The sequence below is a fragment of the Schistocerca serialis genome, chromosome 3 (assembly GCF_023864345.2).
Source record: "Schistocerca serialis cubense isolate TAMUIC-IGC-003099 chromosome 3, iqSchSeri2.2, whole genome shotgun sequence".
NCBI classification, from domain to species: domain Eukaryota; kingdom Metazoa; phylum Arthropoda; class Insecta; order Orthoptera; family Acrididae; genus Schistocerca; species Schistocerca serialis.
In genome coordinates, this window is record NC_064640.1 from 923,641,417 (window position 1) to 923,662,347 (window position 20,931).

The 20,931-nt window shown below is 41.5% G+C and overlaps 1 protein-coding gene across 1 annotated transcript in view; it reads left to right on the plus strand.

The window, feature by feature from the left end:
* The window catches only part of LOC126471322 (WSC domain-containing protein 1-like), a 183,734-nt gene extending 170,807 nt beyond the window's left edge, over positions 1 to 12,927 (plus strand). Inside the window, exon 4 of the mRNA XM_050099445.1 lies at positions 12,686 to 12,927. Within this exon, the coding sequence (XP_049955402.1) occupies positions 12,686 to 12,839 (154 nt within the window). The 3' untranslated portion in view covers positions 12,840 to 12,927. The remainder of the gene's footprint in view (positions 1 to 12,685) is intronic.
* The last annotated feature ends 8,004 nt before the right edge of the window (positions 12,928 to 20,931 follow it).

The window sequence follows — 20,931 nt, forward strand, 5'->3', positions numbered from 1 at the left end:
GTTCCAAAAGAAATCCGTTAGAATTCCATTATTCGATAAATAGTACAATTCTCAAGGCTGTCAATTCAACTAAGTACCTGGGTGTTAAAATTACGAACAACTTCAGTTGGAAAGACCACATAGATAATATTGTGGAGAAGGCGAGCCAAAGGTTGCGTTTCATTGGCAGGACACTTAGAAGATGCAACAAGTCCACTAAAGATACAGCTTACACTACACTCGTTCGTCCTCTGTTAGAATATTGCTGCGCGGTGTGGGATCCTTACCAGGTGGGACTGACGGAGGACATCGAAAGGGTGCAAAAAAGGGCAGCTCGTTTTGTATTATCACGTAATAGGGGAGAGAGTGTGGCAGATATGATACGCGAGTTGGGTTGGAAGTCATTAAAGCAAAGACGTTTTTCGTCGCGGCGAGATCTATTTACGAAATTTCAGTCGCCAACTTTCTCTTCCGAATGCGAAAATATTTTGTTGAGCCCAACCTACATAGGTAGGAGTGATCATCAAAATGAAATAAGAGAAATCAGAGCTCGAACAGAAAGGTTTAGGTGTTCGTTTTTCCCGCGCGCTGTTCGGGAGTGGAATGGTAGAGAGATAGTATGATTGTGGTTCGATTAACCCTCTGCCAAGCACTTAAATGTGAATTGTAGAGTAGTCATGTAGATGTAGATGTAGATGGGAGGTCGGCGTTCGAATATTTGGAACTCGGCCGAAATGCCACCTAGTACTGGTAACTCGGCAAGACAAGGGCCCACCATTAAACTTCTGCATTGTACGTGCTGTGACAAGCTGGAAGGACCTGAACAGAGCCTTCAGTGGTCTGTGGTCCGTAACTAGAGAAAATTGGCGTCTGTAGAGGTACTGATGGTAGTATGTGACCCCATAAATGATAACCAACACCTCCTTTTCCTGTTGACTGTGGTTGCATTGAGCCTTGGTCAATGTCTTTGATGCAAATGCAGTTGGCCTGTCATTCGAGTCCACTTGATGCGACAACACAACACCAATGTCATAAGATGAGCCATCTACTGCAAAAACGAAAGCCTAGCTATACAAAATGGATAAATACCGATCACTTAGCAGTGCCCCTTTCAGCTGCTGGAAAGAGGTCTGACATTCGGCAGCCTGGTCCCATAATGCATAAGGGACAGGATGAGCATGACCCCTGAATTGTCTTAATCTTGACAACAGATATTACATGTACTTCAAAGTCATGCTCAGTTATATCGACAACGTCCTGTGACCCAGTAGCTGACAATACTGTACTGAGGTCACAGTTTGGAAGCTTTACTATGGTAGCACGAATACGGGAATCAGACACGTTCCGAGTTAACGTATCTCTCATCATAATGTTGCTGTAACTTATGCTACATGAACACTGAAAGAAACATTTTCTACTAAGGCCATGAAATTATATTGATCACTGTTTGTACGATTGTTCTTGCTGCTGTTTCAGTCTGCAAAATTTATCACGAGCATCTGTTACATGCACTTGTGATTTAAAATAATTTGACAGTTTGTTAACTAACTCACTGTAGGGGACCTGATGAAGTTGGCGATCTGGAAACAGTTTTACTACCAACCGGAATACAGCTGAGCTTCCCGGCCGGAGTGTCGAGCGGTTCTAGGCGCTACAGTTTGGAACCGCGCGACCGCTATGGTCTCAGGTTCGAATCCTGCCTCGGGCATGGATGTGTGTGATGTCCTTAGGTTAGTTAGGTTTAAGTAGTCCTACGTTCTAGGGGACTGATGACCTCAGCAGTTAGTGCTCAGAGCCATTTGAAACATTTGAACAGCTGAGCTTACGGTGGAGAGAAAATGGTAAATACGCTGGTTACCTGTTATTCTGTAGGCACTGAAATGTGCAGTCAACTGCGCAACATAATCAGCCCAGACTTCACTTTGACCCACAAACTCTCTGAATTTAGCTGCTTGAACCGTTTGTTGAGTTGCTTCCAATTTAACAGTCTGGGGTGACGGTCGTGGTGCTGCCACAATTGCTTGTGGTGCTTGTAATAGTTGTTCAGTCCTTTGTCCCTGCAGTTGTATAGCTTGCATTAAAGACACATCCGGAAGAGTCTCTCTCTCTCTCTCTCTCTCTCTCTCTCTCTCTCTCCCTCTCTCTCTCTCTCTTTCTCTCTCTTCTACCCACCCTCCCATCGACACACACACACACACACACACACACACACACACACACACACACACACACACACACAGAAAAATAGCACTGCAGCAAGAGTGTGTTCGCTGCACAAAATGCCACAGTGAGCTAATCGCGAGCTGCATCCTCGGCGACACAACTTGCTGTGTCCGACTTCTTGGACACTGCCACGAATAATGCAGTTAATTATAACACTCTGAATAAGTAATACTTTATTAATTACAACAGAGTTTATCTTTGCTCACCAGAGTCGGCTGTAGCTATGAAACTGCACATGTTGACTTGCGGTTCAGAACATACTATTATGAGCCACGACTGCTGAATGGTGAAGTGATACAAGTTCAGAATAGCCATATTGTGGCTTCACTACAGTCACAAGAAAACACAGCTTGTCGACACAGTTCTGATAGCGCTGGATTGTAGGCACAATTCACAGGAGACGGAAGTCTCTTTATTCCTCGACGGTTGACATGGGCTGTGTCACGGCGAGTAGGTACCGCAACAACATTACTCTGATAGGAACTTCCTGGAAGTGGGCAGGATCCAGCCTCGAACACAGCTGCCCTCCTGGCCCCTGGCTACGCTATGTCAGGGCAGAAGCGAGGCAGTGGCGCCTCTGAACTACGGGAGGCACGGCTTCTTCCTAGCATCTCACTGGCGCCTCGTGATACCGCTTCGCTGTGTAGTATCTCCACGGTGGTGGATACTTCTTGCGCCGCTCTCGATACTCGACGACACCTCATGAGGCACATTCATATAACCTCGTTGAATTAAAAATGGATGATGTTGCTGAGGGTTAATAATGGCTCACTTACGACTTACAGACAAATCTTGTTCATATACACACAGAACTGTTTAAGCACGTTGCTCTGTACAGACTAACGATATAAGTCTTATGATGAGCAGTTGAAAGCAGAACCGAAGGAAACATAATTAAGTTACATGCAAAACACTGGAATAGAATATCAATTCCTTCAAATCTTCAACAAAAATTGCTCCTCCAAACACAAAAAACCGAACGAATTTTATGACTACACCGCATTTATCTACACATTGGTAAATCTATTTCTGATCATCGAAGCAAACATATAGAGAAGAGAACAGAGAATTATATGGAATGCATTGAGATAGAAATAGAGAATCGATAGGTCTGAATGAAGATATAGTTAGCAGATCCAACGATGCATTTTCAGACACAACTAAATCAAATTACCAGAGAGATACAGTTATTTGGTTGTGTGACTCGTTCTTGGGTGCTCAGGAGCGAGGCTATCAGTGCAGTTAGTTACACGTTCCATATATCATCAAACGATTCTGTTTATCAGAATGATGTGGATCGCGTCAGTTTAAAAGATATGTTACATCGTTAATGAAACTGTTACTTTTCCTACTCATACAGCTACATTTAAAATTTTGGTTTCTTAATTTTTTCTTGCAGTATACCACTTTTCAATTGAAATTCATGCATGAAATACAAGGAGTTGTCTAGCAGAAATGATTTTAAGTTAGATTTAAAATTATTTTCCTGCCTGAAAGACATTTTGCGCTATTCAGCAAATGGTCAGAAATTTTTGTTCTCCCATATTGAACTCCTTTCTATGTCACTGACAGCTTCAATGATGTCTCTTTAAAGTCATGTTTTTGTTGGTATGGACATCATCGTTCTTCTCAAATTGTGATGGATTATTAATGGCGAATTTCAGTCATCAAAATTTGTATTGTAGTGCTGCATTTAAAATTGAGGTACCTAAAATGTGAGCGCAGCTGAACACCACATACTGCTCTTACCGCTCGCTTCTGTGCAATAAATACTTTTTGTATATAAATGGTGAGTTACCCTAGAAAAGACGTTACTGAGTTGGAAATATGCACAGTATGTGAAGCGGTTCATTCGTTTGTTTCCAAGTATATCAATAGTACTAAGAGCAAAATGGCCTGAACATTACTGTACGAATATAAGCAGCTCAGTAACAAACTTCTCCCAGTTCAAGGCGTCATCAACAGGTAAACCGGAATATCTGGAGAAATCTATCCCACTTACTCACTCATGTGTATGTGGTAGAACAGTTATTCTTATGATTGTGTCTGTTGTGCAGAAATACACTCCTGGAAATTGAAATAAGAACACCGTGAATTCATTGTCCCAGGAAGGGGAAACTTTATTGACACATTCCTGGGGTCAGATACATCACATGATCACACTGACAGAACCACAGGCACATAGACACAGGCAACAGAGCATGCACAATGTCGGCACTAGTACAGTGTATATCCACCTTTCGCAGCAATGCAGGCTGCTATTCTCCCATGGAGACGATCGTAGAGATGCTGGATGTAGTCCTGTGGAACGGCTTGCCATGCCATTTCCACCTGGCGCCTCAGTTGGACCAGCGTTCGTGCTGGACGTGCAGACCGCGTGAGACGACGCTTCATCCAGTCCCAAACATGCTCAATGGGGGACAGATCCGGAGATCTTGCTGGCCAGGGTAGTTGACTTACACCTTCTAGAGCACGTTGGGTGGCACGGGATACATGCGGACGTGCATTGTCCTGTTGGAACAGCAAGTTCCCTTGCCGGTCTAGGAATGGTAGAACGATGGGTTCGATGACGGTTTGGATGTACCGTGCACTATTCAGTGTCCCCTCGACGATCACCAGTGGTGTACGGCCAGTGTAGGAGATCGCTCCCCACACCATGATGCCGGGTGTTGGCCCTGTGTGCCTCGGTCGTATGCAGTCCTGATTGTGGCGCTCACCTGCACGGCGCCAAACACGCATACGACCATCATTGGCACCAAGGCAGAAGCGACTCTCACCGCTGAAGACGACACGTCTCCATTCGTCCCTCCATTCACGCCTGTCGCGACACCACTGGAGGCGGGCTGCACGATGTTGGGGCGTGAGCGGAAGACGGCCTAACGGTGTGCGGGACCGTAGCCCAGCTTCATGGAGACGGTTGAGAATGGTCCTCGCCGATACCCCAGGAGCAACAGTATCCCTAATTTGCTGGGAAGTGGCGGTGCGGTCCCCTACGGCACTGCGTAGGATCCTATGGTCTTGGCGTGCATCCGTGCGTCGCTGCGGTCCGGTCCCTGGTCGACGGGCACGTGCACCTTCCGCCGACCACTGGCGACAACATCGATGTACTGTGGAGACCTCACGCCCCACGTTTTGAGCAATTCGGCGGTACGTCCACCCGGCCTCCCGCATGCCCACTACACGCCCTCGCTCAAAGTCCGTCAACTGCACATACGGTTCACGTCCACGCTGTCGCGGCATGCTACCAGTGTTAAAGACTGCGATGGAGCTCCGTATGCCACGGTAAACTGGCTGACACTGACGGCGGCGGTGCACAAATGCTGCGCAGCTAGCGCCATTTGACGGCCAACACCGCGGTTCCTGGTGTGTCCGCTGTGCCGTGCGTGTGATCATTGCTTGTACAGCCCTCTCGCAGTGTCCGGAGCAAGTATGGTGGGTCTGACACACCGGTGTCATTTTGTTCTTTTTTCCATTTCCAGGAGTGTAGATATAATGAGCTTTCTCAAAATTTAGAAAGAGTCCAGTTTCAAAGAACATAATTCATCGGAAAACATCATTAACGACATTTTAATTTGCTTTTACTGTAATGGGATTTATTATAACACCACAAATGTTTGCTAAAAGTACGCAGTTCTGCTTGATGAGTGTTAAATGGGAGGTCATTCACATATATTCAGGGCATCTCTCATAAAAGTCGTCAGGCAGATTTTCTCTGGTGTTTCAGCAGATATTTGCAATTTCGTTTTTGCAGTGTGTAGGTGGAGTCAGCCCAAACAAATAGTGCTCAGCATGTCTTCGATGTGACTCCCAGTGCCTACGGAAAGCGTCTGTTTCCCAACACAAAGAAAATGGTTTTTAAATCGGAATTTTAGGTGCCCATTCAATAGAGCGATTCCAGATCAGTCTAGTGCGATATTTATTTTATCGATACATATTAACAAAAACAACAAAACTCTAAGAATAAAAGTGCTCTGACAGCGACAGCACCGCCATAGCTCGCGCTTACAGCTACTGCCTTGCATGCAGCGCTACTGAGTCGCTACTGGATTTCTTTATATTCTTCGTGTTTTATTGTCCCTGTTAAGACATATCGATAAAACAAATATGGGACTAGACAAATCTGTTAGCGGTCTATCAAATAGGTACGTAAAATTTCGATTTAAAAATAATTTTATTTGTAATGGGAAACACACGAACGCTTTCTGTTGACACTGGGCAACACATGAAAGACGTGACGAGCAGTAAGTGCTCGAGCTGAAATCAGTTACACAATGCAGAAACTAAATAGCAAATACCTGCCGAAACACCAGACGAAATGAGCCTGACGACGCTCAGTAGAGACACACGGTATAAGGAACAGCAGTGAACGAAAAGCTGAACCAGGTGGGTCGCTCTTTGTGATTTCTCCTCAGTCACTAAAATTTCCTATTCTTCCAATAGTGTTTGAATTCTTCAGCATAATCTATTCCGTTCTGTTAGTTATATATGATACAAACCAGTTATGTGCAAAGCCATTGATGCCATTAAACGCCTTGGAGAGATCGCAAAATGTGCCACACAGCGGTATTTTATTATTTGACGCTTGTAAAATTTGATGGGTGAATATGTGAGCAGCTTTCTCAGTCGACCAACCCTTCTGGAATCCAAACGGTGGTGTACTAATTAAACTGTTTCTACTAAAATGTGAGACTACAGTTGAGTTTACTACTTTTCTGAATCCTTTGGAGAAAGAGTCAATAAGAAATTTGCGAGATAATTATTAAAGTCTTCTCATCACCTTTCTTATAAAGATGTCTTATAATTACATATTGTAATCTGACTGAAAAATCCCCCATGCCAGTGATGCATGCCATATATCACTAAGGATTTTAATTATTAAGTTAGACCAACTTTCCAGAATTCTATTCGAAGTTTCATCAACAGCATGTGCGCTGATGACCACGCTGTTTAGCGCCCGAAAACCTCAAACCACACACAACAGCATGTGAGTTTTAGTTTCTTAGAATTTTTATAATTCTTTTAATATCAGTGAAGGATGTTGGTGCTGCTTCTAGTTACTTGAAGCTTTGTGGAACAACATTTTTAATGTATTCTCATGCTTCTTCAGCTGACCTATCAAACATCATTTTTGCTGCTACAGTTAGAATCTGACTGTTTCAAATATTTGTGAATTATCAGTCACAAACATCGTCATTCAGTTTAATTTTTGTGATATCTTGTACTCTCTCACACTGTCCCCTTTTCACAATACCCCCAACAGTTTTAATCTTATTATCTACATTATTAATTTCTACCAGGGCACATATATCTCTGGACATTTTAATAACTTTCTAGAAAAATATTACAGTATTATCTGTATTTTCTGGTACTGACTTATTCTTTCTTTTACATAAATTTCCCTCTCCCCCATACATGAGATTTTAATCTCTTCATTTGAAAATTCCTGGCAGATGAAAACGGCAGGCCACACCGAGGCTCGAACTCGGGTCCTTTGGTTTTCGTGAACTACCCAAGCACGACTCACGACCCGCCCTCATCGCTTTGTTTCTGTCAGTACCTCGTTCCCGAGCTCGAGTCTCCGTCCGGTACACAGTTTTAACTGGCAGGAAGTTTCATCATCAGTCCAGACTCCGCTGCAGAGTAAAAATTTCAATCTCTCTAGTTATTTATGTTCTACTTGTTAACTTACAAAAGCTGCTTTAAAATACAGACATAAACGACTGTTGATTGTATAGATTATTACCCATATTTTTCTACATGTACCTCATCCTGTACCACCTCTTTTAAATTACTTTTAAAATATTGACTACTTTATTCGTTAATAAGCCACATTGCTTTGTATGAAAATACTTCAGACCTGTAAGGTGCTACATTGTTTATTTCCACGAAATGTGCATCATGGTTAGATAGACTGTTAACAATGTGGTACACATTAATTTTTTTCAGATTGAGCAAGGTCTGTAATAATATTATCAGTCAGTGTCCTGCTACCTTTCTGTAAGTGGAACAGAAAGTTCACTAATGAAATCAGACTGAAACAACCAAATAATTTTTCCAATTCATCTTTCCTATCAGAATTTATTAAGAAATCTACTTGGAACTCTCCGCAAATTACTGCCTGTTTCATACTGTCTGAAGGGTAATTCAATAAAGCATCTAGATTTCTCATAAGTAGTTGAAAGTCGCCTAGAGGTGATCTGTAGACTTCTATAGTTTCATGTTTCCAATAGTAACAATTTAGAAGCACATACTGATCTGCCAAATAAAACTTGTTTAAAAATTATTTTACTTTATCAAAATTTTTTTCTGCATGTTGAACTTGAGTCCTTTTTCCCATGTTTACTCTATACGAAAGTGGTGACAGTCTACAATCAATCACATTTAACTTCGCTATCCCTGTGGTTACATGTTGTTCAGAGAGGCACAGAACGTCTATCACTTCAAAATTTTCCACATCTACTTGCGATACAAGAAGCTGATCTATGTTGTTCTTCAGCTCGAGAATGTTCTATTGAAACAAACTAATTTTATGTTTCTGTGGACTGCTAATATGGTCCTGTTCCGGTCTAATTTCTTTCAAGAATATCAGTCGATAGCCTGAGTCTGGCCCCCTAATCACAGGTACTTTGCCTTGTGTGCTTGTGCTCTCACCACTTTACATTTTCTTCTAGATGCACATCTAACTTACCCCTCCCCCTCCTATTCATGTGCAGGCCATGATTTCTGTATCCCCAGCTCCGAACTGAAAACTAAGTACAGCAAAGATATAACACTTTGTTTATTTGTTTACATGGCTTACAGCTGTGTTAACCCAGGCCTGATCATGGCTCTGCAAATCTCGACAAATCCAACTTGTGGGTGTGGTGATGCTTCTCCTACTTCCTCCAGGACACCATTAATACTATACTCTAAGTTGCTAACCAGGTTGCTTCCTGCTCTTCCTACTACAAGTATGTGAACTGAATCACCAAAATATCTGTGTTCTCTGTGACTTCACTAGCAATGAAACTAGGTCTCACGATGCTTGTGATACAGTAGTCTATACCAAGCTCTTCATGGAGCATTTGGCCTACTTCCCTTACGTTAGTGCAACCTAGAAGCAAGACTACTTCCTATTTACTAGATTTTTATATTCATCTACTCCTAATGTTGTTCCTACGAGTTAGCTGCACTCTACTTTCCTGAAAAAACTGGTTGACGCTTTTCTCTCGTTTCAGATGCGAACTTAAAAATGATTGTTAACCGAAATCGGAAATTTGATTTCTGAGGTATTCTCACTCCACTATATACTTGTTACCTTATCCTAGTTCTCACTTCCTCGTTCCCCATTCAGTTGTCTAATTCAAAACACACCATTTCCCGTTCTGCCTTCAGGGCACAAATACACTCCTGGAAATGGAAAAAAGAACACATTGACACCAGTGTGTCAGACCCACCATACTTGCTCCGGACACTGCGAGAGGGCTGTACAAGCAATGATCACACGCACGGCACAGCGGACACACCAGGAACCGCGGTGTTGGCCGTCGAATGGCGCTAGCTGCGCAGCATTTGTGCACCGCCGCCGTCAGTGTCAGCCAGTTTGCCGTGGCATACGGAGCTCCATCGCAGTCTTTAACACTGGTAGCATGCCGCGACAGCGTGGACGTGAACCGTATGTGCAGTTGACGGACTTTGAGCGAGGGCGTATAGTGGGCATGCGGGAGGCCGGGTGGACGTACCGCCGAATTGCTCAACACGTGGGGCGTGAGGTCTCCACAGTACATCGATGTTGTCGCCAGTGGTCGGCGGAAGGTGCACGTGCCCGTCGACCTGGGACCGGACCGCAGCGACGCACGGATGCACGCCAAGACCGTAGGATCCTACGCAGTGCCATAGGGGACCGCACCGCCACTTCCCAGAAAATTAGGGACACTGTTGCTCTTGGGGTATCGGCGAGGACCATTCGCAACCGTCTCCATGAAGCTGGGCTACGGTCCCGCACACCGTTAGGCCGTCTTCCGCTCACACCCCAACATCGTGCAGCCCGCCTCCAGTGGTGTCGCGACAGGCGTGAATGGAGGGACGAATGGAGACGTGTCGTCTTCAGCGATGAGAGTCGCTTCTGCCTTTGTGCCAATGATGGTCGTATGCGTGTTTGGCGCCATGCAGGTGAGCGCCACAATCAGGACTGCATACGACCGAGGCACACAGGGCCAACACCCGGCATCATGGTGTGGGGAGCGATCTCCTACACTGGCCGTACACCACTGGTGATCGTCGAGGGGACACTGAATAGTGCACGGTACATCCAAACCGTTATCGAACCCATCGTTCTACCATTCCTAGACCGGCAAGGGAACTTGCTGTTCCAACAGGACAATGCACGTCCGCATGTATCCCGTGCCACCCAACGTGCTCTAGAAGGTGTAAGTCAACTACCCTGGCCAGCAAGATCTCCGGATCTGTCCCCCATTGAGCATGTTTGGGACTGGATGAAGCGTCGTCTCACGCGGTCTGCACGTCCAGCACGAACGCTGGTCCAACTGAGGCGCCAGGTGGAAATGGCATGGCAAGCCGTTCCACAGGACTACATCCAGCATCTCTACGATCGTCTCCATGGGAGAATAGCAGCCTGCATTGCTGCGAAATGTGGATATACACTGTACTAGTGCCGACATTGTGCATGCTCTGTTGCCTGTGTCTATGTGCCTGTGGTTCTGTCAGTGTGATCATGTGATGTATCTGACTCCAGGAATGTGTCAATAAAGTTTCCCCTTCCTGGGACAATGAATTCACGGTGTTCTTATTTCAATTTCCATGAGTGTATTTCTTCTTTGTTCCATGATTCTCATTGTCTCGACTGCATAATGTATAGCCTCATCTGATACTTTACTGGAATCCCCGTTACAACCCCCCTAATTGAATACGAATCCCCAGTGCTGCCATTTTGCCCCATACTTCCTAACGTACGACAACATCCATATTTTTCACACATGACGATACTTTAGCAGTAAACAGAAAAAACTGACGCATTTAAAATATTTTTAGTAATCTCCCCGTTGTGGAGTCTACAGCCCAGTACAGGTCACAGTACGAAATTTCAGTGAATAGCCAATTCCTGTTAGCTGCTTAAATATTGTTATTATTATTTCGTACTCTACGCTTATTTCGGCGTTACAGCCATTTTCTAGTACAACCTTCAGTCATTATACGTAGTGTAGATGTCGATTAGATGGCATTTGTCACAGAGTATATAGAAATGAATACCAGTACGTACATGCATTATGAATAACTTAACGTCAGGATTCCTTTGTACACATTCTATGTAAACTTCTATCTAATTGTCGACATCTAGACTATATATAATATTTGCAGGTTGTACTATAAAATGGCAACGGCCTTGCCGCAGTGGAGACACCGGTTCCCGTGAGATCACCGAAGTTAAGCGCTGTCGGGCGTGGTCGGCCCTTGGATGGGTGACCATCCAGCCGCCATGCGCTGATGCCATTTTTCGGGGTGCACTCAGCCTCGTGATGCCAATTGAGGAGCTACTCGACCGAATAGTAGCGGCTCCTGTCAAAGAAAACCATCATAACGTTCAGGAGAGCGGTGTGCTGACCACACGCCCCTCCTATCCGCATCCTCAACTGAGGATGATACGGCGGTCGGATGGTCCCAATGGGCCACTTGTGGCCTGAAGACGGAGTGGTACTATAAAATGGCAATAACGCCAAAATACAGTAAGAAAGAATGATAAAGTTTAAGCAACTAACAGAAATTAATTTTTCATTACAGCACTTGAACAATAAAGTAGGAATTAGTGACTACTTATCTTCCAATGAGGTGTGCAGGTAACTTCCAGATGGCAGGCAAACGTAAAAAAGAAATTGTACACACCACACAGATATTGGCTGAACGTAATTTTAATGTTGCAGAAGACACGAAATGAGTGAAAACTACAAAAGCTCGATGTCTTTCGAGAACAATCTTAAATAGACACTTTAAGCAAATTATGAAAAGGAATGTAATGTATTCAAACAGTACGTAACAACTATATGGCGAACGAACGTAAATTAGTTCAACTCCACTCTTAACTAAGGTAAGGAAAATACGAAGGCTGTTTAATGGATTATTGAATTATAAATGGTAGGAATTGCACAAGAAGATTTCCTTAATAGGGAGTTGTCTGAGTATTCATGCTTGTCACATTATGTTAATGAAATTAAGTGGTTGCGTTAGTCTATTACGACCAGTAAGTGCTATGTAGGTTAGAAAAATCGCAGATAGTGCATTTTAGTCTCCGGGTGAGGCACGCCTTTTCCACAAATAACAATGATTTGATATGGCTATCCGTCCCTTACACACAGTGATGAGTGTAAAAAGATCAACCTCACATATTGTTTTGGCTGTCTTTTTCCAGTTCTCTGGCCTGTAAGTTGATTCCATTGCGAAATTATCTGTTTCCTTGTCATGTCATTATCTTCGTTTTCTTTTGTTACAGGGATCCCTTCTCTAAGAAGCTACACAAGATTCTGGACCAGGTGATCCACGATCTTGACCGAACGATCCAGAAGAGAGGTTGGGGTAGAATACCAACACATTTGTATAAGTTTTACACTGGTAATCTTCACCACAATGTATCAGACGTTCACTGAGCCACGCTAAAAGTAGTCTGGTCACGATTTTGTAGGTTGTGACGTTGGACTGAAGAAGTGTTCAGAGTTCGTGATTACTACAGCGCTCACTGACAAGGTGCTACGTTTTATTCCAGAACGTTATTTTTAAGAAAACACTCGAATTAAATTTGTAGATAGATGTACGTTGATGCTCCATGGTGCTACACCAAGTTTGATACAGTAAAATGAAACCCTGAGTAAAGGCTTAAAAACTCTCCTGTCTTTGGAAATACAATTTTTAAGTTATCCGCCATTTATACTATCCAGTGTGCTGCAGTTCCTCAAGTAGGTTAGAGGGAAATAGTTCCTTCCTTATTTTGCGCTACTAGTCGTAAGCTCTAGTCTTTCGGCAAATTAATGACTTCGACGATCGTGCTAAGTTCTCTTTTCGAATATTACAGCCCTACAAATTATAAGAAAGCTATCACAAACTACATCTCGCAATTCACACTTTAATCATTTCATAGATACGTCGACCATGTAGTACGAAATTAATTTATGGAGCCGGTATTACCTTTAACTGCCTTACTGCACAGATACGAAATATTCACATGACATGTAAAGTCTACCTGAATGTTTGTACCGTAATGACATATGGGAGAGTGAAAGTATAAATTTTTCCAAGCAGGAAAGTGTCATGTCAATAACATTTCATTCGAAAACACGGATATTTGTATAAGAAATGTTAGTAGCATTTCAATACGTCAGACTATGAAGCTTCATTCAGTTTCATTTCTGACATGGAGTCAATAAATCACAACGAACGGCACGAACAATTAAAAGCTAAGAGAACCTGTCAGCGTGATGTATGGCCTCGTAGATGACAATTCATAACGTGTAAGAGCTTATTTTTCGAAATAGACAACAGCAAAATGTTGTATACTAGCAATAAAATTAAAGGATAAGTAATTGCACGCAGTAGTCATTATCCGGGAAGGGTTCCAGGTAACACCAACACTTGCTGCATATCAGCTACAATGAAAATATCAATCGTGTTACTCCAGTACTACTCTATGGCTGTGACCAAAATTATGCAATAAATCCAATACTGGATGCTTGGTTAGATACGAAATATAATCTGAAAAAGTTACCTGTTTCGTCCACGTTTTATATATGTCACGTCTTCCTTCTCACATTCTGCAGAATAATAACGATTGATACCTTTAATATTTACATTTTACTGCTAGAAGTATCAATTACCGATTCCATCCAGGCACTTGATCTGGCCGATGGAAAACAGATCGATCGGAAATCAGTTACTTTCTTGTGTGCTGGTCGATAAATGGCAGCTTGTAGTGAATACTAGGTATAACCACAGATGTGGTAGATATTCTAACAGATTTTCATAGTGTAAATGTGCGATGGTGGAGTTTTCCTGTGGAGGAACATTGAGCGACACAGTCAATTGAGGTAACGGTGTTGCATTGTTGAATTGATGAAGAAACATTGACTTGAAGAAAACACAATAAGTGGTTTATGCACATCCAAATAAGCAGCTTCTTTTGTGGTGTTACAGCGCTATTCGAGGAGCACAACAAAGAGAATCTATGCCACTTTGTAAAACATTCTTGTAAAATTAAGAAAGCTATTGCAACACAGAATCACTTAAAATCAATTTTTCAAATTATTGTACATATGCATTTCACAGAATTAATAATCATAATGCCTCAGACGAAAGAATAAATGTGTATTTTTAATATAAATTTAGTTCAGCTTTTCAAAGAGATAGTAACTTATGTGTTGTTTTTTCAGAATTTTAGTATTTGATTTGTTAATTGTACATATTTTTTTAATAAAGCTTTCTGGAATGGATACTCATTCATAAACTGTGATACCTGCAAACAATGTACCATTGCTGCACTTCAATTTGTGTTATTTCCTCAGCTTAGCATGCAAGGCCCCTTTTCTGAAGAGTCACACCAGCCTTAAAGGAAAACATATCCAGAGTTTGAACACTGATATTTGTAACTCACAAATATATGTAATACACAGACGCTTCATAAGATTATTCTCAAACGTAAAGGAAATGTTCTGTGCAGTGTATCATCCAGCAGATTGAAATGCAAGCAGGAATTTCTGAACAATCACATGTCTCTGCTCGTAAATCACACCCAAAATGTGGACAAAAATATCCTAACATTTCATATATTCTTTCTCTCTTATTATACAAAACACATGGCACTATGCGTGACATCAATTTCAATGACAAACCATTATTTAAATTTCAGGTCTCTCCGATTAGATCTTTGTCATAACTCATCTGAAGAATTACTTCTGTAAAATACCTCTGTAGATATGTTGGAAAGTAATATGGTTTCAATGTTGTTATGTAATCGTTTTTAACGAAAGTTGCCAAGAGAGTCAGGAGACCTACCTATCACAATGTTGTTAATGATATAAGTAAACATTTCTTGATAATGTCCCATTCCAATGAGATCTCTTCAGGCATTTATCACTCACGCAGCTAAGGCTTAACAACTGCATCATCCAATATATAATACATATACAAGGCAGGTACTTATTAAAAAATCAATCGATGATGCAGAGTTAGTTGATATGATCGTACATTCAATATGGAATTCAACACAAATCATTTTTATACTCATTGATATAAATATGAATCAGTTGCTATTTTGAAAATTACGGCTAGTCATTACGTGCAAAAGTGACTGAAAATATGTATGTAATTAATGGAAGCATAATGCATTTGAAAACTAATATGGAAAAGGAAGTTCACAGTTTTAATTTAGAGTAACTGACGCAAGACATGAAATTATTCACTGCAGTTCACTGTAGAAGTTTCAGTAATCTATCGATTCAGTAGAAGTGTTCTAAAAATTATTATCACTGAGTTCCTAGAAGTAGGTTTCTATGGCAGAGTTTTAATGAGCCAGAGGAATTGTGTTAACTAAAGTTCTTCCAGTAAAAGTGAAACATAAGTAAGGTTTATCACTATTCATCAATAATTCTAATGACCAACTCCCATCCATCTAAATCTGAAGTTGTAGATTATGTTAAAATTTGTAAACAGAAATCAGTTTTCAAAAAGATATACACAGAAACTGGACAAGTGAAGATTTTTTTGTTTTAAATTAGCTAGGTACAACACACAAATCCAAGGACGTGTTTAATTTCAATATTGGTTTGGAATAAGGATCAGCAGCTCAACATATCTGTAATTTCTTGACTAGGATTTCTCTTAGGATTGCAAATAATACTTTTATTAGTGACTCATTTATCATTTTCGTTCGTCCCTAAACCGTTCGCTACATTACAAGGTACAATGTTATTCACGAAAGATGAAGTACAAAATTTTCAGATATTTCGTGTACACAGATTAAATCAGTGCAATAAATCCTTTATGAAATACATGCATTTTTAGTCTTTTACTCTACGTTTCACTGCACATTCTTGATGAAATCAAAATTCGATAGGCATTCTTTGGTTGTTTACATATAACAATCTGAAAGGTGACATCAATTGTCTATTATGTGTTCATATGCACTCCCTCTCACAGATCAAAAGGTTACATCTAAATACTTAGAAATTGTACTGATAAAGGCCCCACACATTAACGCAGTATTTTATAAATTGCTGATTTATCGTAAGCTATCTGCCTCATTGAATCATGACTCATTTTAGAAAAATCGAAAAGTTATTGTATTATATTTGGACTATCCGCTCATCAATTTGTACAGCTCCTTATCTTCCGTTTATATATTTCCCATTCTTGAAGTATGTTTAGCTTAATTCCTTTAGGAGACGTTTTTTCCATAGTACTCTCAGAACCACATGCTGTACATTGGCCTGAAGCAGTCTTGTTATTTGAGCTGATATGTTCCTTGCATCTAGTTATAAAATTTGGTGTAAAAAAACAATCTCATATTCCACAGTCTATGCACTCCAGATTTAGTATGCTGCTGTAATATGTGAGCAACAAAATGTTTGAAAAACGTTTTATTTCATGTTTTATTAATAACGTTTTTGTACATTTTAATGTAGATAATGACTTGTGAATGAATGAAACTGCGACTGTGACACAAATCTTGATTAATTACTTATCAAGAACGTATATTCTTCAAGATCATTAGCTGCACCCATCAGTTCCCTCTACACAATAAAATTACAAAGGGCCAAATAAACATTTTGTAGAAAGAATTCGAAGCAAAACATAATTGTTCTGTTTTACCGATCCGCATAACATTTCGATTATGTTCTAAGTTTTCCCACCATTAACAAAAAATTAAAAAACAGTATTTTAACTACATATGAGACAAAGCATTGTGAATAAGAAGATATGTGTAGATGTTAAAGTACTGTACAGTGATAATACGAGACAACCAGTCAGGGTAAATCAAGGAGATGACTGTCCTACTAGTATAAATCTGAATACGAGAGTATTGTAGCAGAGGGAGATTATCATATATTTCATATGTCAACGTTTATCTTGTTGTACAACCATATGAAGATCTCGCTTTAACCATAGCAAGAAAGATTCTCACAATTAAACTTCACAAAATTAATGAGACCCAACTTTATCTGCATAAATATATATAATTAATTTGGAAAATTTTCAGTTCAATTCTTCACTAATACACACACACACACACACACACACACACACATACATATATATATATATTCCTATACCTTTAAGTGGCAGCGTAACATATAGACAGAGTAACAGAAGGAAATAAGTGACGACAGAATAGGTGGTTGCTGGCGTTGCAGTTTATATATATATATATATATATATATATATATATATATATATATATATATATATATATATTAATGATGAATCGTCTACAACTTGAACAGCAAATATTGCGGAAATGGAAAATGCTGCTGATGTGTTGTTTTCACAGAATGGATTGGTAGTTGGTAGTCAGAGACTCATGTTGTTAGCCAATAAACTGATTGTAATAACACTTAGAAAGTATTTTTGTGCAGACATACCTTTTTTTAATTGGAACAATTCCTGTTAACATTAACAAACTGAAGTTCGTGTATCAATGTTGTTTGTTGCAGGATTCTAGTGCGACTCGTTTGCGAGTTACCGTATTTTCTTAAGTTTCCACACCGTCATCTGTCTGTGTCATTCAACCTGCTTAGTAGCTAGGTACGATGTTCTGTTTGCTTACAGCATGGGTTGGTTGGGTTGTTTTGGGGGAGGAGACCAAACAGCGAGGTCATCGGTCTCATCGGATTAGGGAAGGACGGAGAAGGAAGTCGGCCGTGCCCTTTCAAAGGGACCATCCCGGCATTCGCCTGGAGTGATTTAGGGAAATCACGGAAAACCTTACAGCATGCTTGTGTTCCTTGAGTGCATTGCGACTCCTCGCTGGTCAGTTAGTATGTAACAGTCGAAGCAGTAGGTCGTGACTGGACGATGGGATTTACCAACGCAGAAAAAGCCGACATGCTCATGGTGTATGGAGAGTGTAGGAAAAATGCAGTTCGTCCTCGTAAGGTCTATGCGGCATTATTTACAATAGACGTCAACCATCTCGGCAGTTATTTATCAATCTCTTCAACCAATTACCTTTAAGTGGCAGCGTAACATATAGACAGAGTAACAGAAGGAAATAAGTGACTACAGAATAGGTGGTTGCTGGCGTTGCAGTTTATCCGCTTGTTCGTTCCCGTGCAATCGCACGAGGAAGTAGCAGGATTCAGGCAAGTATCCTACACATTCTCCATCGGCACAGGTTCTATCCCTATCACAACTCTCTCCATCAAGAGCTGTATGGAAATGATTACGACAATCATGTTACCTTCTGTACATGGGCATTAAGACAGGATACTCCAGATACATCATATACTTTTATCTTGTTTAGTAATGAAGCCACATTTACCAGTCATGACCAGATAAACTGCGAAACATGCAGTATTGGTCTCTTGACAGTCCCCATTGGCTTCGTCAGGTGGAATATCAGATTACATGGAGAATAAACGTGTGGTGTTGAATAGTGAACCGTCAGCTCATAGGCCCAATTTTTCGTAGACATAACACTGAATGTGCACAGGTATCGCAGCCTCCAAACAGACCATCTTCCACGGATACTAGAAGACATTCTTCTGGAGACTAGGACGAACCTGTGGTGCCAACATAATGAATGTACAGCCCACACTGCACGAAGTACTACGGCATGACTTCAGGAATTGTTTCCGTATCGTTGGATCGGAAACAGAGAACCTATACCTTGGCTGGCCCATTCCCCAGATTTGACGAATGTAGACATTTTTCTATGAGGAAAGCTGGAAGACGCTGTCTATAGGAACATACCAGCTATATCCGATGACGCCTGCTGCCTGCTCGGACATCTCCGCTGAAATGCTAGGAGGTGTGCAGCAGTCGTTCCACTCCAGACTGGGAGAGTGTATTGTTGCTGCCAATGCTCATTTTTAACAAAACCTGTGATGGTCCGTTGTCTCGTTACAGGTCATAATCCACATAAGCAGCATCTGCACTTTTGTTTTTCTTCATTGTGTGCTTCCACAAGTGTTGTACAAATGTCGGCGTGGGAACTTTACAAGTCGGCCGCGGTAGCCGCGCGGTTCTAGGCGCTCCAGTCCGGAGCCGCGCTGTTGCTAAGGTCGCAGGTTCGAATCCTGCCTCGGGCATGGGTGTATGTGATATCCTTAGGTTAGTTAGGCTGAAGTAATTCTAAGTTCTAGGGGACTGATGACCACAGCAGTTGAGTCCCATAGCGCTCAGAGCCATTTGAACCATTTTTGAACTTTACAAAATACGATCTCTCGTAAACAACTGTCAGTACAATCCTGTAACAAACACCACTAGCATTCTAATTTACCCCACTTTTAGTTTTTTAATGTCATTTGAAACGTTTGCACAAGAAATACAGTTTCTAAGTATTATTACAAACCGTTGCTTGACTGACAAAAATTCAAATGGTTCAAATGGCTCTGAGCACCATGGGACTTAACATCTGAGATCATCAGTCCCCTAGAACTTAGAACTACTTAAACCTAACTAACCTAACGACATCACACACATCCATGTCCGAGGCAGGATCCGAACCTGCGACCGTAGCGGTCGCGCGGTTCCAGACTCACGCGCCTAGAACCGCTCGCCTGACTTAGGGTACGAGCCCCTGATTACCAATTCATTCTGTGATAGTCGCACATCAGTAGCACTTTCCATTTCCGCAGTACCTGTGGTGCACGTTTTAGGTTATTCACCCTACACACACAAACGAACACACATACCCACCCACACCTACACACACAACCACACCCAAATTATATGAGGCAAAGAGAGACAGGGGGAAGAAGGAAAAAAAAAAACCTTCTATGCAACCATTACAGCTGATAGCACACATCATGCGGTCATGTGCATCTGCGCAAGTGCAATAATGAACATCGCGCCTTCCACTTACTCTTAAGACATTTTAATGGATATTTTTACTATAAATACAAAAATGAACAACGTCATGCATTGTGCTCCATGAATACACCTTACACCAAGGATATAGGGAAGATAATCATATTCATGACTCACGACTCATGCAGACCCCACTCCTGCAAAACACTGCATTGGGGGTTGTTAACACTTATGTCCGCGTAGACGTAGTAATATTATGGGAAGGGGGAGTGGAGGAGCGAATTACCAGACATATGATTAATCTATCACTTGATAAAAGATTATTAACCAACAATTAATCAACCAATGTATAAATCCATATTATCAAAATGACCTTCACTTGATTTCAGACTCAACAACCCAAATTATGGACACAAGGTTTTTTTTTGGTGGGGTTTAAGGGCGCTCAACTACTGAGGTCCTTATCGCCCAGTCACAGTTATTAGAGCACATGGAATCTATTAAAACTCAAGGGGAGGGGGGACACCAGAAAGGCTTGACAAAAATGCAGATAAAATAAGTAAAAAAGTTAGATGTCTTCGGACAAGCCAGTCAAAGTTATAAATCGCAGAACACGAGCAGCTGCTCAAGCGTCATCAGCTAAAATATCTGGTAAAGTAGATGGCAGGGACAGGACAACACGAGATTGACTAAAGCGGGGACATGACAATAAAACATGGCGCA